A 23,684-nucleotide genomic window follows, 5' to 3' on the forward strand; every position below is an offset into this window, starting at 1 on the left:
AGACGATTGTCAGGTAGGAGACTGATGGTGCGAAGAGACAAGATCAATAGAGTTGAGGTGCAGGATTAAGATCGTTGTTGCAGGTGCCAAACTTGATTATCATGCAAAAACAGGGGGATGATGAAAGAGGAAAAGAAAAAAAGAAGGGAACAGCAAACGCGTTCAGGTAGTTATAGCGCGAACGCGAGTCTGTTCGTCTCCGGCAGTGACAGTGACACCCTGACGTAGTCCTGCTCATCAGCTGTCAGTGTTGGAGACGAAATCAGTCACCTTATGCTGCACTTAGCCTACTTTCCTTTAGCTGCCTAAGTCTCAGAGGAGAATTGCTATGTCACCCACCTGTCTTCTTCCTCACCCACCTGTTTTCTCCCCGCCTCTCTTTTCCTCCCTCCGCAGCCTTCTCGCATCAACAACCTCACCGCACGCCTTTGAAAATCATCACAATGGCGTTCACCCCCAAGCTTCCCACCATCGTCGAGGAGGACGAAGAAGCCTCCACCCAGCCTGTCCACTGTATTTACTGCTGCACCATTTGCAAGCGCGCCCGGACATGCGAGGCGGTTCTCCGAGAGCAGGCCAAGGCCAGACTCAAGGCGAAGGCCAAGGCGAAGGCCAGAGCCGGAGCTAGGGCCAAAGCCAAGGCCAAACCGAAGATCAAGGTTACTGTCAACACCAGTACGATCACCATTCCTAAGGCCAGTAAGCTCGGAGAGATCTGCGGACAGATCTGGCCAGATGGCAACGGCCACTTTACGATGAAGCTTTGGGACGGCATCCTTCGCCCAAACGTGTCTTCAAACGTGTGGTACTTCAAGAGCCTCAGCCCCTACGAGATCACACTGTTCGAGATCATCTATCCGAACGGCCTCCCTGACTTCACCGACGAAGACCGCAAGAAGCTGAACGCTGACGCCATGGGCTGGTAAGTTGTTTACGCCTTGCAATAAGAGGAGTTTACTGACCATGAACTCGCAGGTTCAACGACATCCTCGATAGCGTTCTGTTGCGCGAGGATATGGAATTCTTCGAGGACGAAGTTGCCCGTCTCAGCCTCATCGAAATCGACTGAGTTATCCACCTACTCTGTATGACGACATGGAAGACTATTGTTTCGGCCATGAGCAACGTCACGTCGGTGGTCAGGTAAGTCACAGCCTTTCTCAATACTGGTCTGCGTTGATACTAACTGTGGCTAGATCGGTTGCAGACTAGGATCAAGGAGAAATAGTACTGAAGAGAGTACCTAATGGGCATGGCATTCAGGGAGTCGAGAGTAAAGATGTGAACTCTATGCGCTGTTACACTGGGAAGTAGTGTCGGAAGCAGATGTCCCGAATAGCCCCGAATAGACTCCTTGATCCTCACGATACTACGTGTTCACTTTGTCGCTACGTGCATGCTGGCCGTCTATTCAAGTTCTTGAGTGGCGGGGCCAGTGACCCTTCAAAGCGCACAAACCAGAAGAACACGCGAATAGGCGCCGATGATGGCTGAAGTTCAAAGTCACTAAGGGGAACATGCCGGACTGCCTTGAAACAAAACATCATTGCATTAATCGTCGAGCATGTGCTAACTGTTGCTATAGTCCTTTCCTAGTCAAACCAAGTTTCATCAAACTCCACATCCAAGACCTCGACTTCCCTCCGTTACTCCTACCGAAAAGCCCCCGAGTGGCATTCCCACTAGAGCCTCCCCCGCTGCCATCCCAATGGCCAAGTACATGCTCAAGCAACGTCGAGTTTCCAACCGCGCCCCCAAAGATATTCACCAGCGAGCCCTGATCAGCATCCAACAACCCCCCAACGACATCTCCAAGCAACGAGATCACCGGCACAGTGAAGGGGATGTGCTTCTTGTTCAAGACACCTTCTATATACTTGATATGCTCTCCATTCGCCATCGTGGAGTTGCCCGTTGCGTTGAACGCAATGTAGCCTTTACTCAGCGAATCTTTCTGGCTGTCCAGGATCTCTGAAAGATTGGGGACTAGCTCGTCGAAGAAGAAGTTGCCTTCGAAGGGAACTGTGTTGTTGCCCGGCCAGAGTTGAAGATCGTACAAGTTGATGAGACCGAGTCTTGTTTCGCCGGACATCACGTTGAAGGTCAAGTTGCCGAGACCGAGACGAAGAACGCCAGAGTTGGGGATGTTGAGGTTGCCTTTCATGTTGTACTTGGACGTGCGGTTGGATTGCAGATCGAAGGTCAAGTCAACGAGGCCGAAGCCATCAAGATAGGTGAGCGATGGAATCTCAATCGTCTTGTCCAAGGAGCGGTGGTACTTCAGCGAGCCCAGATGAATCTCCGGCTTGCCTTTCAACGACAGTTCGACCTTGGGCTTGTCAAAGAACTCGTTGAACCAGAGCAGAAGCTCGGTGTGGTTCGTCACCTTCATCGTCTGATTGACCACTGTCACGCCCGTCTTGTGGTTGAGATGAAGATCCGGGAGCTTAAGCATGAGGAACGAAGACATGGGATGTGTCTCCTTGTTGTACAGGTACAAGTCGACGGGCTTCAGATTCGCAGCCAACGGCGTATCCAGCGATGTGATGATGCTCATGTTAACTTCATCTGGTGAGATCACCTGTAGAGCGCCGCCTTCAATGGGGAGCTTCTGGCCGTTGAGAATGTTCTGGACAATTGCAGGAATGATGACCGTGAAGCTAATGGATTATAGTTAGACACAGCTACGAACGCATTCGAAACGGAAGACTTACAGCAACGGGAGCAATATCGCGAGGAGGATGACGATACCCAATAGATACCACCACTTGAACTTGATGAGATGGGCTTTCACCTTCTGCCATTTCGTCGGTCCTGCAGCGGCCTTCTCATCCCGAATCTGGTCGTCAGAAGGCGCATTGTCGCTCTGAGCATCCTGCGCTGGCGCATCAGCTGGAATGACCTTATCATTCGACTCAGGCGCAGCGCCCGCCATACGATCTTCTGTTGAAGCCATCTTGAAATACAGCGATACAGCAACAACAGCGAACCGAGCAACTATCACCAAAGACGCAAAGATAAGGGGAACGGCCTAGCCCAACTTCAACGGCCAAGCAAAAGGTTATACAAGGGTCAAGACGCTAGCGAATCTACAACAGGGCAAATCCCAGCTCCAGAACGGCAACCAAATAGTGATCTTCAGCGGGGTCAAGGCGCTAGCGGATGCAATACGAGCTGATCCTTGGCTGAATCTGATGAAAGATGAGCGGAACCATCACAGAAGCAATGGGGCACATGATCATGTTGCTCTTCCCCTCACTTTCTGTTTTGGTGAAGATGGTTAAGTGTATGCAGATTTGGGTGTGTACTCAAAGAGCTTAGTTTGCGATTGAATCCCAAAAGAATGGCAGCTGGATTGACCTGCATTTGGCGAGGAGGGATGACGTCGGGTAGCGTACCTAGCGTAGCTCGCGTACAACCGCTGGGATCAACGGCGCATGGCTTGTCAGGGCACACAGTGCGCGATAACTCAGTAATTTCTCGCTAAGTTTAGCGGACAGGCTTAGGCTCACGCGCTGTCTTGAACGCTGTCCAGGGTTGGAGTGCTCGAGCACAAAAGCAAGAAACGAGTCTGGACCAACAACGAACAAGGGCTTGTTCAAGGGATTGTTGCGACGTCGACAAAGCAAAGCAATTGAGCTGGGATCGTGAACACGATGTTGAGAAATTGCCTAACACTATCGCGTCTCTGTTCGGGCAATCGTGTTCGCGTTGGTAGTACGCGCAGAAGGACACCAACAACTGAACATCACCAATGGAACACCGATTGAGCACACCGCGTTGAACAATACGAAGACTTTCTTCCAACTATTTATTACTGGGTATCGTGTACATAGGACATTAAAACATCAAAAACATAACAATTACAACATTATCCATCGCGCATCATTACGTCCGACCCATAAGCTCCTTCAAAATAGCATGTACCAAATCCGCAACAGTAGCAACAAGCTAGAATAACGTTAGCCAAATATCAATACCAAACAAACAAGAGTACTTACTGGTGTCGCATCTCCAATGAGTTCCGATACTTGATTAACAAAAGTCTTGCTAAGCAAATTCTCCGCATTTCCTACAAGCGATAACAAGCCCTTCACGGTCTTGGGTGTAAGGAATGGCATGATCTGGTCAATGATGCCCTTGATGTCAATCTTCTTCAGTGCATTGAGCAGAGGTTTGACTGCGTCGACAAGACCGGAAAGATCCAGACCGTCGAGTTCTTCGAGAATAGGCTCGATGATCTCGAACAGACTCTCCAGATCGACCTTGTTCAGGACTTCAATCAGTGGTACGGCGCCTGAGATGAGGGTGTGGGTTTGGTTGACGAATTTGTCGCTGAGGAGGTCTCCCGCGTTGTCAACTAATCCGACAATTCCCTTGACAGATTTGGGCGTCAACAAAGGCTTGATTGCTTCGATCAGACCTTCGAGATCAATGTCATCGAGAGAATCCAGTAGAGGCATGATCTTGCCGATCAGCTTAGCAAGATCAATCTTTGAGAGCGCGTTGAGAAGAGGCTTGACCTTCTTGATCAAATCGCCAAAGTCAATCTCGCCCAATGCTTCAAGAAGAGGAGAGAGCTGCTTAATGAGCTTCTTGAGATCAATATCACCCAATGCTGACACCAAGGGTACAGCATCACCGATTAGTGTCTGAGTTTGGTTGACAAACTTGGGCGTGAGAAGATCTTCTGCGTTGCCGAGAAGACCCATGATACCCTTGATACCCTTTGGCGAAAGCAAAGGCGCAAGAGCGTCGAGTAGACCCTTGATATCCAAGTCGGCAATCTCATCTAGCAATGGTGCTAGTTTCTTGATGAGTTTACCAAGATCAATCTTGCCAAGTTCCTTCAGCAAAGGCGAAACTTGATCAATGAGATCAGGAAGATCCGCTTCACTGAGTGATGAGATCAGAGGTACGGCGCCAGTGATAAGTGTCTGTGTCTCATTGACGAATTTACTCGTCAGCAAGTCCTCTGCGTTACCAAGCAGTCCCACGATGCCCTTGACGGAGTCCTTCGTGAGCAAAGGTGCCACGGCACTGAGGAGGCCTTCGAGATCAAGCTTGCCGAGCATCTTGAGGAGTGGACCGACTTGATCTAACAGATCTTCAAGATCCAACTTGGAAAGGCTGGTAAGGAGTGGTGAAGCCTTGGAGATAAGACCCTTTGTTTGAGATACAAAGTCCTTGGTAAGAAGATCCTCGGCATTATCGAGTAGCCCGACGATGCCCTTGATAGAGTCCTTGGTGAGGAGTGGAGCAAGCGCGTCAATGACACTCTTGAGATCGATCTTGCCCAAGCTGGTAAGAAGAGGACTGGCGTTGGAAATGAGCTTCTTGGTATCAGAAACAAAGTCCTTCGTCAACAGATCCTCAGCATTACCCAAGAGACCGATGATACCCTTGACGGAATCCTTGGTCAGCAAAGGTCTTAGTGAATCGAGAACGCCGGCAAGGTCAATCTTGCCAAGGCTGTTGATGAGAGGTCCGGCGCTCTGGAGAAGGGTCTTGATGTTTTTGACCGTCTCCTTAGAGAGCAGGTCTTCAGCGTTGTTGAGTAGTCCCACAAGACCCTGGATGGCATCCTTCTTGAGAATTGGACTCAATGCATCGAGTATGCCCTTGAGATCAAGGTTCCCCAGCTTGTCAATCAGCGGTGACGCTTGCTTGAGTAGAACCTTGATACTCTTGACTGTCTCTTTCGACAACAGGTCTTCGGCATTACCAAGAAGCGCCACCAGACCTTGGATAGCTTCCTTCTTGAGAAGTGGGCTAAGAGCATCCAACAGGCCCTTCAGATCAATATCGCCCAACTTGTCAATCAGCGGCGAAGCTTGCTTGAGTAGAACCTTGATAGCCTTGACAGTGTCCTTGGACAACAAGTCCTCAGCGTTGTTCAATAGTTGGACAAGACCCTGAATAGCTTCCTTCTTCAAGATAGGGCTCAAGGCATCCAAGACACCCTTGAGATCGACATCAGACAATTTCTCAATCAGCGGTGAGGCTTCAGTTAGGAGGGTCTTGATGCTCTTCACGGTTTCCTTGGTCAGGAGATCTTCTGCATTGTTGAGCAGTCCAACGAGACCTTGAATAGCTTCCTTCTTCAGGATCGGGCTCAAAGCATCCAAGACACCCTTCAGGTCAACGTCGTCAAGCTTAGCGATCAAAGGTGATGCAGCGCCAACGAGATCTTGTGTCTGATCCACAAACTTGGGCGTCAAAAGGCTTTCCGCATTCTTCAAGAGACTCAAGATACCCTTGATGGAATCATCCTTGAGAAGCGGCTGCAGCGCTTTCAAGACTTCCTCGAGGTTGAGTTTGGTAAGTTGCTTGAGAAGAGGTGCGATGTCCTTGATGATTGGGCTGACTTCACCCAGAAGATCTTGGATCTCGTCGACGGTCTTGGCTGTCAAGAGATCGCTAGCATTCTTAAGAAGAGTAACAATGCCTTGGATAGACTCCTTCTTGAGAAGAGGGTCTAAAGCCGTAAGAATGCCCTCAATGTCAAGCTTGGTGAGTTTCTTGAGGAGAGGAGCAACCTCATCGAGAACAGGCGCCACGTCGCCAATCAGACCCTTGGTCTGTTTGACAAATTCTGGTGTGAGGAGAGTTGCACCGTTGTTGAGAAGTCCGTTGATATTCTTGAGGTTGTCGTCTGTGAGGAGTTTGAGGACCTTCGATACAATGCCAGCGATGTCAACGCCTTGGATCTCTTTGACGAGATCTTTCAGGTTGAGTTCACCGACAAGGTCGAGAAGTGGTCCGGCCTTGGCGAGGAGGTTTCTGACTTGGTTTGGCGCGGGCGGCTTGAGTGTTGCGGCGAGATACACCATTGCATCGTGGAACGCCTGGAGAAACTCGGGCGAGAGGAGATCGCCCAGAGCTTTGAAGAGGTCTTTCACATCTCCAAGGGCACCAGTAAGACCCTTGAGACCCTCACCCAGATCTCCAAGACCATCTAGTCCAGGAATCGCAGCGATTCTGGAGCCGCCATCATCTGAATCATCATCCGAGTCCCCGGACTTTGACCCAGCCTTTGCCGTGCCATTCTGTCGTCTCACAAGAACAGGCGCTCTGGGAATTGTATTGCTCTTGAGCAACGTATTCAACTCCTTGAGCGCATCCGTAAGTTCAGATCTGGGAACAAGCGCAAGGTTATGCTTCTCCAAAAGCTGGACCAGTTCACCGGATAACTCAGGTGAAGACACAGTCCTAGCAGAGACAAAGCTGAACGGCAGGAGAGTGAGGAAGAGCTTCGAGAACCTCATTGTCGCTGTTACCCTCAGACAGAACAAAAAAGATTGAGTTCAGCGCCGGTTCTCGCGCACAGGTTAAGAAAACGGTCGTCTCCTGGTAGTTTTTATCTCAGCCACTCATCACACACGCATTTTGCTTCTTTGGGTCGTACAGTATGGATTCATTAGCCGCGGCAGGGAAATTGAGCTTTGTCGATCGTTGCTTGTTTTGAGGAGTGAGGCACAGAGGATTACCCCTGCATCTCGCAAACCATTGCGCTTTGGGCACCGGAAGAGGTTGCATCAGTGACAAGGAGCCCTGCCAATTCGGCATATCCCGTGAACAGTTAATGTCTAGACTGTTTACCAGAGTGTGGACGATGAGGAGATGCGTGTTGGTCACGGTGATGTGCGCCACTTGTCAATGCGCTGTGGGACATTGAGTAGGTACGCTAACGGTGGATGGATTAGAAGGTTTACAGGGGACAAGGTTCTGACAATGGGTTACTCGGCAGTCACCAAGATCAACAAGTTTAGACGAAGAGAAAGACTCGAATTGATCAGCTATCGTACGATAAACAATTGTGGCCGTTTCAAACTATCGCGCTGCCTTGAAATCAACACCGCCAGCCCTATTAACCACTCCAACTCGATGGTAATACGTGCTAGATCTAACATACGGGTCCAGCTTCCAGTAATTGAGCTGAAGTAATTGAGCCAACTCATCGCGCCTTGCGCCCACCACTGCATCACCTTCTGAAGCAATCCATTCTGTAGTCAATTGAGTGAATTGGTCAATCAACTCTTGTCGCTCAAGCTGTATCTTGGTCTTTTTCTCCTCTGACTGCATGCGCTCGTTCTCACCGGGCACTGGGTCAACGTATTTGTACTCCCAAGGGTCTTCACCGCCGTAGGACTTTTGCAGGTTGCTCTTGGGGATGAACTTGAGGAGACCCTTGGTACCGTTTGTGAAGTGGATTTTTGATGCGACAACTGGGTCTAGCCAGTGCTTGATGACAGTCCAGACGCCTAGACAAGAGGTTAGAAAGGATCAATTAATAAGAATAAAGAGTGAGCTTACCCCAGAATACAAATGGCGCGTTATGGACGAGAACAACACCCAAAGTCTCGGGATATCTCGTTTCAAGGACATCAATCAGAAACTTGATGACATGAAAGTCCATATTGCGAAGCCCAAAACTAGTGAGATCAAAGATGAGGCAGACCTTGTCATTAGGCTCTCGCGCCATCATCCTCAGCGTCTCGATGTTATGCAAGACATACGTCTCCATAGTTTCAGCCGTCTGCTTATGAGGATCATGGTATCGCACCCTGATGACATAAACAGGATGGTCGTCCTTGTCCGTACCTCTGACATAGCTCTTTCCAGAGCGATATTGCGCCATGAACGCTTCATCATCAGTGGTGAGATTCGTCCTGAGACCGACTGCTTCACCGCCAGCGATGATGGTCTTTTGGACTTGTCGCTCTTCGCGCCAGTTGATGGAAGAGACGAACATCTCGACAGCTTTGACGACATCGAAGTCTCTGGCGCGTAGGAAGCGAAGAATGGTAGTGTCGGGATGATCAGCCAGAAAGGTCTCCCAGAGACTGTGACTGAAGTGCTCTGGCGACTTGTTCTTGAGATGGTGATGAAAATCGCCAGTCTTCTCTGGCGCATCGTGAGAAACATTCTGACCACCGGAGAGGCGAAGCAGATGAACCCAGGCTTCCTGCAGACTGCGCTTCTGCTCGACGGTGAGGTTACCGCGAGTACCTGGTTCAGAAGATGTCGACATATTGAGATCGATTGTACTGACTGATGAAAATGATGTGTTTCGAAAGTAAGTCAAGACTCCGTTCATGAAAGTGCTGCTCTTGAGGGTGCTGGCGATGGATGATCTCCAGTTATTTGAGCTCCAGCGCGGTGTCTCAAATCACAGCCACTAATCTCTGGTGTTTCTTTTTCCGCCGATCTTGGTCGACGTCGTCAACAGGTCGGAAAGTGGTCCTGAATTGGGAAAAGGGCCAAAGCGCACGCGATGCTCGCAAAGCATGCACCGCTCGGGGGCTAATGCACCCCGCACTTTGACAACCAAGTCAAGCATCAGCTATTTCGGATTCACATGATAGATCTGCGATTGTGGGGGAAGCCGAGATGCATGGTGGGTGAAGGCGGTTAGATCGAGATGTCAGTGACTTGATCAGGTGCGATGATGATCTTGCGGAAACATAGCCCGGCTTTTGGAGCCAGACGGGCCGACATTTTTCCTTCCAACGCCGACGTCTCCCCAGTCCCTTCGCAGTACCATATTCCTCTTTCGCTTCTAGGGACGCGTCCCACAGGTTCAGTACAGCCCATAGCCAGTTGAAATCTTCTTTACCAGAGATAAGGAGAATGTCGACTAGATATGGGCTGCACTGAACCTGTGGGACGCGTCCTGAGAAACGAAAGAGGAATAAAGAGCTGCGAAGGACTCGGGCGACTGTTGTCAGGGTCGAAAGGAAGAATGTTGGGGACAGAAGAGAGACAGACGGAAAGAAAATAAACAAGAATTTTATATCCTTTCAGAACTCTTCACTACGGCATGGTAGAAAGCTAGAATCAGATCCCGTGAATATCGGAGTCACAATGCTTCGAGTTTGTTACCTTGTCTCGTCAAAATCCTAACCATATTTTCCAATATCGTTCAAGGTTACTCGTGAGGCAGACATTTTGGTAAAAAGTTCACAGCATTTTTAACAGGGACTCTAAACTCTGAAAATTGACACTATGAATATTCCCACTTTCGTAAATGAAAGCTAATCATCGAGGAAGGACCCGATCGAAAGTTCCGCAACCAAACATGCCCCAAGTTTATGGTTTGTCGAGAAAATCTCCAACAACTGTAATTATCGGAGTGTTCCAGCAACCAATTGCAGACATTTGTCTCATTTACAGAGCAGTTAGGAAGCGACGGTCGAGAGGGATCTTATGACATGCATCTTTTGATGAGGCTGGCAGAGCACAGTCTATTAGCCTCGATGAAGTATCCCAGTAGATGGTAGTCATTCAATCGGATTGTCAAATTATATGCACTCGAGTCTTATTGTTCAGATATGTTCTCTCATTTAATATGTTCATGTGGGAAGAAGATATATACATTGCTTGGATTGCTGTAGACTTTGGTCTCGTCATCCAAGCTTAACCCCAAACCTCGAAGCGACTGGTAGTCCCTTCCAAACCCCGTCATCTCATTCGTAAAATTTCAATCTCATAGCGACTACCTTAGTTGAGAGCGTTGCTGACAGCAGTGTAAGCAGGCTTGGGCTGGTAGTTGCGGTCGTAGAGAAGAGGGTTGGTGTCTCTCCAAGAGTCCTTGTCAGAGACACCCCAGACAGTGATACCAACACACTTAGGAACGTCGAGACAAGCCTTGGTGACAGTGGCAAAGTCCTGAGCACCACCGTTCTCAATGTCGAGCTCAGTGATGGCAACCTCTTTGACGTTGGCACCAGCGAGAACCTTGAGAGCAGCAGGGAAACCAGAAGCAGGGTTCCAGCCACCAGGTCTGGCAAGATGGGCCTGGCTACCGATACCGTCAATGGGGACACCCTCAGCAACCCATTTGTTGACGTGATCGACCATGCCGCGGGTAACCTTGGCGTAGTTGGCAATGTCAAGGTTGTAGTCGTTGATGTAGAGCTTGGCGTTGGGGTCGGCGGCGCGGGCAGCGCGGAAGGCAATGCGGACCATGTCCTCGCCGAGGACCTGGTAGACCTCGCTGTTGCGCATGCTTCCGTCCTCGGCGAAGACCTCGTTGACGACGTCCCAGTGGAGGATCTTGCCCTTGTAGCGGGTGACCATGGTCTTGACGTGGTTCTCAATGACAGCGGTCATGGTGGCGCGGTCCTTGATGTTCTTGACCCATTGAGGGAGCTGAGAGTACCAGACGAGGGTGTGGCCACGGATCTTCTTGCCATTTGCGATGGCGAAGTCGACGACCTTGTCAGCGTTGCCAAAGGTGAACTGGTTACGAGAAGCTGAGCAGGTCAGTCTATTGTCTTGAGGATCTCCTGTTATGGGTACTTACGCTCAATGGCATCCCACTTCATGGAGTTCTCGTGGGTGATCTGACCAAACTCCCTCTTGACGATGGTAGTAAGAGGGTTGTTGTTGAGGTGGTAGTGGTCGATCTCGGTACCGAAGTAGATCTTGCCCTTGGCGCGAATCTTGGCATCAAGACCAGTAGCAGCGTTACCACCACCGTTGGTAGGAGGCTGCTCAGGCTCGGTAGGGGTAGGGTCGCTACCACCAGTACCAGGAACACACTGGTAGTAGAAGTCGTTGATCTTCTCACACTTCAAGCCAGACTGGCAAGTCTTGGAACCAGACCAGTTTTGGCCACCACCTGAGCATGTTAGTATCTGAGAATCAGTCTTGAGAGATGATGAAACTTACACTGTCCCCAGATGGCGGACTGGGCCATGGCCAAAGGCGCGGCAGCGACAACGAGAGCGAGGAAGTGCATGATGATTGAGTCCCAAGAAATTGATGCTTAGAGATGCTGAACAAGAAAGAACCACAAGTCCAAGGAAGCTATCCAAGACTTATATAGCTAGTAAACAGCGGTCTATATGATCATCGCAAAGTCCGACTATAACTCAACATCCCAGTCTATAACGATAGAAGTTATTTACCCCGACCAATCGTGTCGAAAACATGTTCTACCGGTGACTTTGTTTCTGGGAGCCCTACGTGCGGAGAACCAAGTTCCGAGCAACGCCTATTGAGGAAATGACGGAGCATCGCCAAGATGCACGTTGTAACCTCAAAGAGTAAGTGACATTTAAAATCTGAATTGCCCCCCGCAAATATGGGTCGTCAATCGGCTCACGCAGCGGATAATGTGAGATTGTCTACTGGAATGAGTCGTGATATTCCATTCTGGTGTGCTGTTCGTCGAACTAGCGATTCTCCATGGAATAGCCATTGTGGTGAAGCAGGGATCATGTTTACCCGATTGGAAGGGAAATACCCTTTCTACCCCGGATATTAACTAATCTTGCAAACCTTTACAACTTTATTTGATCGAGACCGATCAAGGTTACATATCGTTTACGGGGTAAACACTCCACTGTCGGGTGGCGGTGGAGAGTTGAAGTCTGGTTGCTGAATATCACAACCTAGTCTATAACAGCCTGATCGAAAGATCTTAACCGAATGCGACCTTGAAATGAGACTATTCACAGTGGCCTGATGGACGGAAGCAGATGAGATTAAAATTATGAAGGGTGTAATGGGCAGGTTCACGACAGGAAAGGTCAGATATTGCGCTCAGCTTGACCCATCGAGACACTTCTCGAGAGAGCCGGTAGTTGCAAGCGGAGGAGTGGCAAATGTTGGCCTCTCTAGGAGAAGAACGAATGTTGGCGTATGTAATTGGTCACGGATAATTATCAACTGCCTTGTTAGTACAATCGCTGCATGAGGCCGTAGATCAACGCAGGTCCTGGCCAGATGCGCCAAGTCTTGCCTCATCCTACACACCAATATCTACAACTTCGAAGCTTTAATTACCCTATTGGTAGATAGTATGGAGGCAAATTGGAATACGAAAGACCTTCTAGTCTAAAACTCCGATTGCTGGCAATTGAGAATTCCGTATGTCTTATGTGAGAATACTTCCTCATTCGTGAAGACTTTTAAGATAATGTTACAACTCTAATGATGCAACGGCTTTCTCGCCGGGTTTTGCCTGGTTATTCATCGATTGTATTGGAGCGCATCGAGTTGGAGAATGTCAACCAATGATAAGCTGAAATAGCCTCTTGGCATTTGGCGTAGTCAAGGCCTCATTTCGGAGAGACTCAAATTGGAAGCGGAAGGTCACATTCCCGTTATCTTATCAAGTAAGGACGACCATGTGATCAATATGAGGGGCAAATGAGAATGACCTCCATAACAGTGGATGTCTTTGGAATCGTAACAGTATACTCATAACTATTTACCAAAACGCTTCATAGAGCTTTCATGTTAAGATACATCCCATTCTCAGGCTTAATCGTAATAACTCCCCTCGGCAACACAAGCTTATCATCCATCGCAAGCGTCCACTCAAAAGCCTTGACCATATTCGCCAACAGACACCGCATCTCTGCTTTCGCAAAGCCCTGTCCGATACAACTTCTCGGTCCGTGCAAGAAGGTAAGGAAGTTATAGTTACTGCTCGCTCCTCCATGCTGGTTCGGCTTTCCGTCGCCGTTTATCCACCGCTCGGGTCGGAAGTCTGCTGCGTCGGGTCCCCAGATTGAGGGAGCGCGGTTGATGTACCAGATTGATACGATGATGTCTGTGCCTTGTGGGATGAATTGACTGCCGATGTGCGTGTCGCGGAGGGCTTGGCGCATTGTTAGGGGGACGGTTGGGTAGAGGCGGAGGGTTTCGTGCATTATGCCGTTTAGGTAGGGCATTTGTTCGAGGATGCTGGCAAGATCGGGGGTGTTGCTGTCTACATCTGGAGGTAGAAAGGTTCTGACTTCTTCTCGGAGCTTGGTCTGGATGTCGGGGTGCTTGGTGAGTAGATAGCATGCCCAAGTGAGTGCGGATGCTGTAGTCTCGTGCCTGTGAATGTGAATGTCAGAATGTTGTCTCACAATATGCCATGGTGGATGTACCCAGCTGCCAGGAAGGTCAATAGCTGATCCTTCAAAGTCTCATCAGAGAAATTGTTCGACTTGATAAGTAACGACAATAGATCAAAGTGATCATCTCCCTTCTCGATAATAGCAGCCTTCTTCTCTTTGATCATCGGGTAGCACAGATTGTTCAACGACCCAGTGAGATAGTTGAACAGGTCGTTCATCTTCCAGGGAATCAACCGAATGATTGGTAGTCCCAACGCCAGAGACAGCATCGCAAAGACAAGCTTCTCTCGATCAGGTTCAAGAAGTTGCTCGTAGATGTCCGCCAGCGGATCAACCCTCTTCTCGACAGTATCGAACTTGCGGCCCAGACCAGCAATACCAATAATATCCAGCGTCACCTTGCTAGCCCAGCCATTAAGCTCAACAACCGAAGATCTCGCCTCCGTGATATCTTGAGCAATCGCCTTAGTAAGAGTCTCACTCTTGGCCCACATCATCGGATAGAGCTCCTTGATATGTCGAAAGTGAAACGCCGGTGTTGAGTTCTTTCGTAGGAACTTGTGCTGATCACCCTCCACTATGATGAGGCCGTCTCCAAGGACATGGCGCAGGAAAGAGCTGATTCGTTTTGGCTTGGCGAAGTCGTAACAGTTGTGCACCAGAAGATCTGCCAGTAGCTGCGGGTTCATAAGGCATAGCTGATCGCGAAAGGAATTTAGCATAATGAGATCATTTCCTGGGTACTCGTTGGCAAGATCTAGGAAGATATCGCCTGATGGTCTTCCTTTGACGACGAGAGACTTGTGAGCGGCGCTAAGGTACGCCTGTCGGAGAATTTAGTAAATGTCTCACAGCAGGAACAGCCACGCGCTTACCTTTGGTCCAGGAATACGTCGCAGTGGGCTGAATAGGACCGGGTACAGGAATACCCAAAAGACGACGCCGAAGGCATAGTTGATGAGTAAGATGAATGCTACTACTGCCAAGTGACTTGAACTGCTGTAGTAATTCGGAAATAATTTGATGGCGAAGAAGCCCTCGATACAGGCGGCGAGGGTAAGATTTGGAAAGGTCAAGATCTTTGACATGACAGCCATGATGGGCGTTGCTGTTGATGTTGATTCTGGAAGGTAGTCCCCCAAGATGATATGAATGGCCCGGTCGGTTATCTAAAAAGCAAACAGTTTAGATTAGGCCGCAATAGTCTCATGCGAATGTTCACCATCTTCCCCAACCGAGCCCTTAGTCCGCAGTTAGTAATGCGCAGGGTTCTTGGGTGTGAAGCCATCACCAAACCAGAAGCAGCATGATCGACAGTGCAAGGTCAACCCGATCGGGTTTAGTATGCGAGCTGAGGGGCATCGATTTTGAAGGGTTTAGTTTACGAACATGGGCACGTGTTCAGCTCGCATGTTAAACTCTTTCATCATGTTTCTTCTTTTCTCTGTTGTTTTCACATGTGTTGAATGAGTTATTCTGTTATGTTCGGCTTGTGAAGATGGGCCTTTTTCGCAACCTATTCCGAAACAAGATGTTTTGAACAATTCATCTCAACAATTGACAACTGCGTCGATGAGCGAAGAAATTTCAACTCAAGGTCACGGGCTTGAAAAGAAAGCATGAATCGTACAGAACGCCCGAGAATTTTGACAATGCACCATTTCGATTGATCTGCAACCCTTTCAACTTCTCATCACGATGGCTCCAACCATCATCGTTGGCCTCATCCTCGGCTGTGCCCTCCTCGGAGGCTACACCAGTATGTTCACGTCACATCAACACGGCTTCTTTGATGCGATACGTGTTTGCAATACAGGTGCAAAATCATGTGCTCTGGACATGACAGACTCGGTGTCGAGACGCATCACAGGTTTTGAGCAAGTCGACGCAATGATCAATCTTCTTCTTGAGTTCTTCTCTCAAGGACTGAGAAAGAGTCCTGATACTGAGGGTATGGATCTTGAGGCGTTGGTCGCTTTTGTGTATCTTGCTGCTCAATTTGGCGGTGCTTGGTATCTGATCGCTCTGGAAGGGTTAAGAGTTGGAAACAAAGGAACAATACTGAGTTGGTGCGTTTCATGTTTATAATCTCCAGTTCTTTCATGATACTGACTCGAGTTCTAGGACGGGAACCTTCGGCATAGTGTTCCAAGCAGTTACAATCACCATCATCGCACCGATTTACCTTACTCTCCAACTCCTACTCTCCCCTTCGAACCCGCGCCAAGCGCACTTGCTCGTCGATCCGGCCGATCTCAACTTCCTGCCAGTTGCGACGATTATATCCTACGTCCTTCCGACTATTGGTCTTTGCCTGCCGCTGGTGTTTGACATTTCGAGGGAGGCAAAGTTCATCGCTGTCGCGCTCTGGCAGCCGTTTCCGCTGTATCAATCAGCACTACAGAGTCTGTGGCGACTATTCAACAGGGACGAGAACAACAATAGACATGCCATTCTGAGGCAAACGAAGGCTCTGGATCGGACGTACTCGTTCGTTACTGGATTAACAGTGATCGTCCACTTCCTTGTGATGGGAACCATTGCTGCGTCTTGGTTGGGTCTTGTGCAGCCTGTGTCAGGACATCATATTCTCGCCCTGACCTCGATTGCCGATCCGCCAACGATGGCTCTCTTTGACCCACCTGTTTCAGCAATGGAGTCCAGAGAGATTGTAGTCTCTTTCTTGCGATGGGATGTTTATTGCACATGTCTCTCTATGGTAATCTGGTCTGGCTATCAGCTCTATGCTGTGCAGGGAGCGCCCAGTGCGGTGGTTATAGTCGTCAAGGCGATCCTGATGGCATTGGTTGGAGGCCCGATCTTCCCGGCGTTGATGTTCCTTTGGAAGAGGGACAGTATCGTGATGAGCAGGACGGAAGTTACTACGGCGAAGAAGCACAAGTGAGGGCACGACAAGGTCGAGATGAGTGAACAATAATTGCGAATAATTATACTAAGTACTAGACCAGACAGCTATAATACACAACATCAAGGCGAAAGCAAAGCCGCATCCTTAAAAACACCAAGACTATCCTGTCTACAATCCAACAACCTAGACTCCAACATCCTAGGCGAAGCCTTCCAAAATATATTACTCTGATCCTCACTAGCATCCGCAGCCAACCACCCGACAGCAGACCTGATCCCAATAGCAGAGTTCAATCTAGTCAATATAATATCTGCCCGCTCTCCCTGCGCAGGCGTAGTGTAAACACAATGCGTAACAAGCCTAATCGAGTGCACTATCATAATAGCAGCCGCGCCATCGTACATCATGCTCGACGGCATACCGCTGGAGTCAATGTCACCGAGGGCGTAGGGTACGCAGAAGAGCATGTCGTCGACACATTTACGCACGTCGGATTCCAGCACGGGAACGCACTGCGCCCACATGGCTTGGTAGTTACTATACTCATCCTCAACCGTCTGGAGGGTCGTTTGATACAGGAGCATACTCTGCAGCAAGATCAGCCGCGCCGAGCGCACGAGGATCATGATGCAAGCCGTCTCAGCGTCGTAGTGCATTTTCCCAGCGCCCATTTCACCGAGGGTGGTAGGGACACCGCGGCCTTCGAAGGTCATTTGCCAGTATGTTGCTGCTTCGCAGTCCCAGTCGTTGAAACCGTCTAGCATGTCGAAGCACTCTTGTAGGAGGAGACGTTCTTGGTCGGCGTCGCTGCTGGTTTCGGAGGTGGCGGAGGGACTGCCGATTTGTTGGAAGATGTCGGATTGGATGAATTGGAAGAGACGGTGGCGGAGGGAGAGGGTTTTGGACATCATTGCTAGAGCGCGGAGGAGGGGATCGAAGATGCCTATTACGGTGGCGATGGCGCCTGGGTCGGTGTATGTATCGTCGCCGTGGAGGAATGAGTAGATTTGCTACAGGCTGTCAGTTTGTAATAGCGCAATCGAGGGTTCAATGACTTACCAGTCGTAGTAGAGCAAGAAGGAACAGCTCAGCTCCTCGTCTCGTACCAATTTGACTCGGTCCCCTTCTCTCCAAAAGATAGAACAAACCCGAAGCATGCTCATTCGGATCACCCAATCCCTCACCACTAAAGTCCTACTCAAATCAGCCTCATCACCACTCCACCGCAAAGAGTCAACTTACCTTGTACGTGCAAAGTAGCAAGATGGTCGCAATAACACTATCATCAAGCGCCTGATCATCAGACTGTATACTCTGCTGCAAACCCTTAATCACCCTCCCATAATTCCTCAACGACCTCGTCCTCAGCTCTTCATTACCCAAGTGATTATACGCAGCTAATTGAGCCACGCTCAATGTCGCCGTCTCAACTAACCCGCCATCTTTGTGATGGTCAAAGAAGCTCGGGAGAAAGCTGAAATGTCCTGGGAAGCCGTCACCTTCGTCGGGTGAGACGAAGCGACGCACGAAATAGCATAGTGACATGTCATCGTAGGATTGGGTTGGTTGTTTGATGACGGCTAAAGATCTTCGGCGCGTTGATGGTTCGGGGAGTCGCTTTGTGGTCTTCGGTGGCGTTTTCTCTTGAGGCTTGGGCGGACTTGTTGTAACGGTTATTGCCTTTGTTGTCTCAACAGGCGCTGTCGTCACTGGAACAGTCGGTGATTTGGGCTTCTGCCCTGAGTGTCGAAAATGAAACTCGTCGGTATATCCAAGGCAAGGTTTGCCATAGTTGTAGCATCGTCGACACGTGGGTTTCCCCTCATCACACTATCATCATGATTAGCTATCCCTCATCTCACAAACCACTTCATTCATCACCTACCTTGACCTTACGCTGTCGACAGCGCAGACAGCCCGAACTAAATCTTCCAGGAAACACCATGATCAATAGTTTGTGATAAAATGTCTCAAGAGCTCGGGCAGCTGGGCGGTTTGAGTTGGGCAAGAGAAGAGATGGGGAAAGTGAAGCGAACCGGACAGTGTGAGCACGGACACTATCATTGCGTTAGTACCAGGACATGGGTTGTACGGAAACAGGGTTGTTGACAGAGGAGCAGCAGGGGTTGCGAGAGTCTGGACGGGGCCTCAACTACCGGGGAGTGGAGAGAAGAGGGAAGATCTGCATTTTAGCTCGTTGTGGTCAAGCTTGCGATAAGACACTCTTTTGGTTCCTGTTTGACACGAGCGTCAACCTCGGCTTCAGCATCGTGATCGACCTTGTGGATTGCCGGGAGATCTGGGGATAGACTTTGGGACTTTGATATGGCGTGAGGGGATTGTATAAGACGGTTCGGCAGTCGCTGATGACTGACATTTTGAAACGATGAGATCATGAAATTAGCCTTCCACCGTTGAAGAGTCCGTTGTTTACTGTACGCCACGCAATTTCACTACCATGTCGTCTTTACTTTACCACCCAGCTTTGAACTACATTCAAAGTCTCAATGACTTTCTTCTGTCTCCAATGCTATCATGCCCATTACTCCTCACCTCAATCTATGCTCCAACCCTCACCAAGAATGTTCTGTCTTCGGTTCTTTCCCATGTCCCTCCTGAGATGTCACCTACCCTAAACCTCCAAACCGTCAACAAGGTTCTCCTCATCTGGACTAGTCTCTCCATCCTCCGGACCATCAACCGGATCCTCAATATGATGGCTCACAACTCTTGGCGCCTCAGCCCCGCGTCCAACTGGTCCTGGACAAATGAAATTGCTGTTGTCACCGGCGGTTCCAGCGGGATAGGCCTCAGCATTGTCCAGCGACTAACCGGGATGGGAATACAAGTCGCAGTCTTCGACGTCCAGGATCTGCCCAAGGAATTGCAAGCCAATGAGCGCGTCAGGTTCTATCGCTGCGATGTTACCACCGTGGAGTCTGTGGCTGAAGCTGCTGATGCCGTGAGGCGCGAGCTTGGACATCCTACCATTTTGATCAATAATGCCGGCATCACGTCTCCCATGCCAATTCTTAAAATGTCAGAGTCTTTTCTGCGCAAGATCATGGGCGTTAATCTCATGTCACTTTGGTTCACCACGCAACAATTCCTCCCGCGGATGATCCAGCTTAACAAAGGCCATATCATCACCGTCGCGAGCATCGCGTCGTTTGTCGCGTTGGCTACAGGCGCTGACTACTCTGCCACCAAAGCCGGCGCGCTTTCTTTCCACGAGTCACTTGCCAGCGAGATCAAGCATTTCTACAAAGCGCCTAATGTTCTGACGACGGTTGTTCATCCCAATTTTGTCAGAACACCTCTTGTCGAGGGTTTTGTGGACCGTTTGGAGCGCGGTGGAGTTCGACTCTTGACGCCTGATGATATTGCAAAGGAGGTTGTCGCGCAGATTAAACGTAGACGCGGTGGTCAACTTATTGTTCCCAAGTCGGCTTCTGCTGTCTCGGGGATTAGAGGATGGCCTACTTGGTTGCAAGAGATTTTGAGGGATATGATTGGCAAAGTACCCCAGTAGTAGAGTCGAGAATGGTGACAGTGAGAGAAGTAGATAGCATGAATACACAATGTGAAATCTTGACCAACGGCGTGATTGTTCATCAGCAGTGATTTGCTAGAAGTCGAGCCCGGAATTTAGTGCCAAATTGTTCACCGAACACATAAAGATCGCCTCCCCTCCCTGCATAAAACATTGCTTTGTTCTCATCCTCTCAACATTTTCTGACACCGCTCTCAGCTGCATCGCAAGACAAACTCAACACCGCCAACATGGCCATCGGAAGCTGGCTGAAAGTCATCTTTGCCTGGTTCTACGCCGCAATAATCTCACCATGGCTCGTCACCGACTTCACTATCGACATAATCCTCTACTTGATTCCATGGTTTCGACCTTCACGACAATGGTCACTCAACCAAGCCGCCCGCGTCCGTCTCGTCCGACTCGCCCTTCTCTACTGGTCCCTCGTCAAGGCCGGCGACAAGTTGCGACTTGATCAAAAGCGAGAGAAGAACCGATTCGAAGTCGTTGCCCCAAGATCGCCCAAGCTATACCGAGGAGTCCTTTCGGATTACGCAGTCCTGCCTGCGCAGATTGGAGTGACTTGGACACCGGCGCGACCTCCGGCTGCTGGACTGGTTCACCCTGGGATGATTGTGGCTCTGCATTTTCATGGAGGAGGCTACGTGATTGGAAACGGTCGTGATGAAGATACTGGATACTTGGCCAAGACTCTCGTGAAGCACATGGGCTGTACGCATGTGTGCACACCACAGTATCGACTTTCCAGCAGCAACAACGGCCAGTTCCCAGCTCCTCTTCAAGATGCACTTACGTCGTATCTTGATTTGATTAAGGCCAAGGGCATTCCTGCAAGCCAGATCATCCTATCAGGCGACTCAGCAGGAGCAAACTTGGCTCTCGCTTTGGTACGATACATTCATGAATACGGACAAGCCGACGACATCCCATTTCCTCGAGCCATGGCTCTTTGGTCACCTTGGGTCGACATCGCAGGCGCTTTGGAACAGGACATCAAGTCATCACCACACTACAAATCAGACTATCTAAACATCCTCTTCGCACGCTGGGGCGCAACCACAATCTCAGGCCTCGGCGCAACGGACCCCGCGGGACCATACCTCTCACCCCTCCGAAACCCATTCAAGCTCCCCCGGTCAATGCCGGTATACGTCAATGCAGGTGGAGGCGAAGTGCTGTACCATGACATCGAGAACTTCTGCCAACGCTACAAGAAGGCTGGTTGGAATGTACATCTGGACGTATCGGAAGGGTGTCCTCATGACATTATCTTGTTGGGTGACTTCATTGGGTTCGGGGCCGAGGCAGAGAAAGCTGCTGGGGAAGCTAGAAAGTTCTTGAATGTGAATGCGGGGTTGGAGCTGAAGAGCTATGCCCCGCGGGAGTTGTGATGCATCACAAGGAGCAAGCTTAGATCCTCAACAAAGATCGTCCTATAGCTTTCACATGTTAACAATTGACTTGTCAACTACCCCTCCTGTCGCGTGGTCATGCATCTGAGTGACATACTACAACAGCAAGATCCACGGCTAGACTCGCAAACAAATTTGATGCAACCTCTTCGGAAAGGATTGTCGGAGAATACCCCGCAATGTTCTGTTCATAGCTGCCAGTCTTCTCTTTGCAGTTTAGCTTGCGATTGCGGTCTCCTTTCCGCATGGGCCAACAACGTCATGACCCGAGCAAGGGTTGCAACGACGATCGTTGCCGCGGACCCCGAGATTCGGAAGCTAACCTTTATTCAACGGGAGAGTTGCGTGATGCGAGTTGGGCTGAAAGATAGCCGAGGCTTCGTCCATCTCCTTGCTTGAGATTTGAAGATTGTAAACTTCACAGATTCGTGCACTTATACTACTTGACAACATCGATAGTTTGGCTCAACTCAACCTACATACTTTGACTGAACCAAGTTCTCATCATGGCACATCAAGCAGACGACAGGTCTTTTGACGTTATCATCATTGGCGCTGGCATCTCCGGCATAAACGCAGCATACCGTCTCCAAACAGAAGGTCCAGCAAACCTCACCTACGCCATCCTCGAAAGTCGTGATAGTATCGGCGGCACTTGGGATCTGTTCAAGTACCCCGGCATCCGATCAGACTCTGACATTTTCACCTTCGGCTTCTCATGGAGTCCTTGGAAGCACAAGGAGTCGTTGGCGCCTGGTGATAAGATCAAAGACTACATGATCGAATCAGCGCGCTCAACTGGCATTGATCATCATATTTGTTATAACCATTCTGTTAAGGAGGCCAATTGGTCTTCTGAAGACAAGAAATGGAATCTTCAGGTTTTTCGGAATGGTGATGAGAAGCCTGTTAGTTTTCAAGCGAGATTCATGCTTCTTGGAACGGGGTACTACGATTATCAGACACCACTGCAGACTGTCATCCCTGGACTTGAAAGGTTCCAAGGCAAAGTCATACACCCTCAGTTCTGGCCCGAAGACTATGACTACACCAACAAAGAAGTAGTCATCATCGGAAGTGGCGCCACAGCAATCACCATTGTCCCCTCCATGGCCGACAAAGCCAAACGCGTCACAATGCTCCAACGAAGTCCAGGCTATATCTTTCCCGTCCCATCAACCAGCTTCTTCACACGTCTTCTCTTCACCATCCTCCCCGCCAGTCTCGCCCTATTCATCAACCGCCTCTTATGGCTCGTCAGAACATACATCACCAACGCCTTCTGCAAATCCTGTCCTGGCTTAGCCAAGAGGATCATCAAGCATGTCACTGTTAAGCAACTTCCTCCTGATGTCAGCTGGGATCCTCACTTCAAACCGCGCTATAATCCCTGGGAACAACGTCTTTGTGCTTGTCTGAACGGCGACTTCTTTTCTGCGCTGCGGTCTGGGAAAGCAGATGTTGTAACGGACAAGATCAAGACGGTAACCGAGAAGACCATTGAACTTGAATCCGGAGCAACGCTTCATCCTGATCTTATCGTCACAGCTACCGGTCTGAAGCTTCGTTTTGGCGGCGGTATCAAATTCAGCGTTGATGGTAACGCTATCAACGTAGCAGACAAGTACGCCTGGAAATCCGCGATGCTCCAAGACGTACCAAACTTGGTCTTCGTCTTTGGCTACGAGAACGCATCTTGGACTTTAGGTGCGGATGTCAGCGCTCGACTGTTCGTACGCGTTCTGCAGAAGATGGAGGAAAAGAAAGCTGTTGCTGTGGTGCCAAAGTTGACTTCATCCCAGAGTATGCCTGTCAAGCAAGTCATGAGTCTCTCTTCGACGTATTTGAAGAATCTCAGTTCCGTGTTTCCAAAGGGAGGTACGGGTCCTTGGAGTCCCAAAAGTCACTACTTTTCTGATATGGCGGGCGCAAGGTGGGGAGATATTGCTACGGACTTGGAGTATATTTCGTGAGGTGGTCTTGATGTA

At 49.6% G+C, this 23,684-nt stretch overlaps 8 protein-coding genes across 8 annotated transcripts; 3 read left to right on the forward strand and 5 right to left on the reverse strand.

The window, feature by feature from the left end:
- Positions 1 to 1,532: 1,532 nt before the first annotated feature.
- On the reverse strand, positions 1,533 to 7,268 carry B0J16DRAFT_290000 (uncharacterized protein; the record flags this gene model as incomplete). The annotated part of the gene is made up of 4 exons (XM_046124233.1): positions 1,533 to 2,660; positions 2,715 to 3,031; positions 3,617 to 3,741; positions 3,998 to 7,268. 4 exons carry the CDS (start codon positions 7,266 to 7,268, stop codon positions 1,580 to 1,582), a joined length of 4,794 nt encoding a protein of 1,597 aa, XP_045981874.1. The 3' UTR covers positions 1,533 to 1,579.
- A 565-nt stretch (positions 7,269 to 7,833) lies between these two features.
- B0J16DRAFT_270285 (CRAL-TRIO domain-containing protein) lies at positions 7,834 to 9,034 on the reverse strand (the record flags this gene model as incomplete). Its single annotated transcript, XM_046123538.1, has 2 exons — positions 7,834 to 8,264; positions 8,317 to 9,034. The coding sequence occupies 2 exons, from the start codon at positions 9,032 to 9,034 to the stop codon at positions 7,834 to 7,836; spliced, it is 1,149 nt and encodes a 382-aa protein (XP_045981875.1).
- A 1,469-nt stretch (positions 9,035 to 10,503) lies between these two features.
- On the reverse strand, positions 10,504 to 11,746 carry B0J16DRAFT_401782 (putative xylanase 21; the record flags this gene model as incomplete). The annotated part of the gene is made up of 3 exons (XM_046132602.1): positions 10,504 to 11,258; positions 11,309 to 11,626; positions 11,677 to 11,746. 3 exons carry the CDS (start codon positions 11,744 to 11,746, stop codon positions 10,504 to 10,506), a joined length of 1,143 nt encoding a protein of 380 aa, XP_045981876.1.
- A 1,474-nt stretch (positions 11,747 to 13,220) lies between these two features.
- Positions 13,221 to 14,959, reverse strand: B0J16DRAFT_373894 (cytochrome P450; the record flags this gene model as incomplete). The annotated part of the gene is made up of 3 exons (XM_046130560.1): positions 13,221 to 13,839; positions 13,872 to 14,686; positions 14,738 to 14,959. 3 exons carry the CDS (start codon positions 14,957 to 14,959, stop codon positions 13,236 to 13,238), a joined length of 1,641 nt encoding a protein of 546 aa, XP_045981877.1. The 3' UTR covers positions 13,221 to 13,235.
- A 379-nt stretch (positions 14,960 to 15,338) lies between these two features.
- B0J16DRAFT_345809 (uncharacterized protein) lies at positions 15,339 to 16,779 on the forward strand. The gene is made up of 2 exons (XM_046128330.1): positions 15,339 to 15,931; positions 15,987 to 16,779. The coding sequence occupies exons 1-2, from the start codon at positions 15,561 to 15,563 to the stop codon at positions 16,765 to 16,767; spliced, it is 1,152 nt and encodes a 383-aa protein (XP_045981878.1). The 5' UTR covers positions 15,339 to 15,560; the 3' UTR covers positions 16,768 to 16,779.
- Positions 16,780 to 18,731, reverse strand: B0J16DRAFT_345810 (uncharacterized protein). The gene is made up of 4 exons (XM_046128331.1): positions 18,617 to 18,731; positions 17,974 to 18,561; positions 17,791 to 17,925; positions 16,780 to 17,741 (listed from the first exon to the last, which is right to left on the reverse strand). The coding sequence occupies exons 1-4, from the start codon at positions 18,674 to 18,676 to the stop codon at positions 16,851 to 16,853; spliced, it is 1,674 nt and encodes a 557-aa protein (XP_045981879.1). The 5' UTR covers positions 18,677 to 18,731; the 3' UTR covers positions 16,780 to 16,850.
- Positions 18,732 to 19,146: 415 nt separating this feature from the next.
- B0J16DRAFT_345811 (uncharacterized protein) lies at positions 19,147 to 20,311 on the forward strand. The gene has a single exon (XM_046128332.1). It carries the CDS (start codon positions 19,190 to 19,192, stop codon positions 20,261 to 20,263), a length of 1,074 nt encoding a protein of 357 aa, XP_045981880.1. The 5' UTR covers positions 19,147 to 19,189; the 3' UTR covers positions 20,264 to 20,311.
- A 153-nt stretch (positions 20,312 to 20,464) lies between these two features.
- Positions 20,465 to 23,669, forward strand: B0J16DRAFT_363870 (uncharacterized protein; the record flags this gene model as incomplete). Its single annotated transcript, XM_046129898.1, has 2 exons — positions 20,465 to 21,638; positions 22,226 to 23,669. The coding sequence occupies exons 1-2, from the start codon at positions 20,515 to 20,517 to the stop codon at positions 23,667 to 23,669; spliced, it is 2,568 nt and encodes an 855-aa protein (XP_045981881.1). The 5' UTR covers positions 20,465 to 20,514.
- Between the last annotated feature and the right edge of the window lie 15 nt (positions 23,670 to 23,684).

This window comes from Fusarium flagelliforme (assembly GCF_020744385.1).
Source record: "Fusarium flagelliforme strain FIESC 12 MPI-CAGE-AA-0113 chromosome Unknown B0J16scaffold_5, whole genome shotgun sequence".
Lineage (NCBI taxonomy): Eukaryota > Fungi > Ascomycota > Sordariomycetes > Hypocreales > Nectriaceae > Fusarium > Fusarium flagelliforme.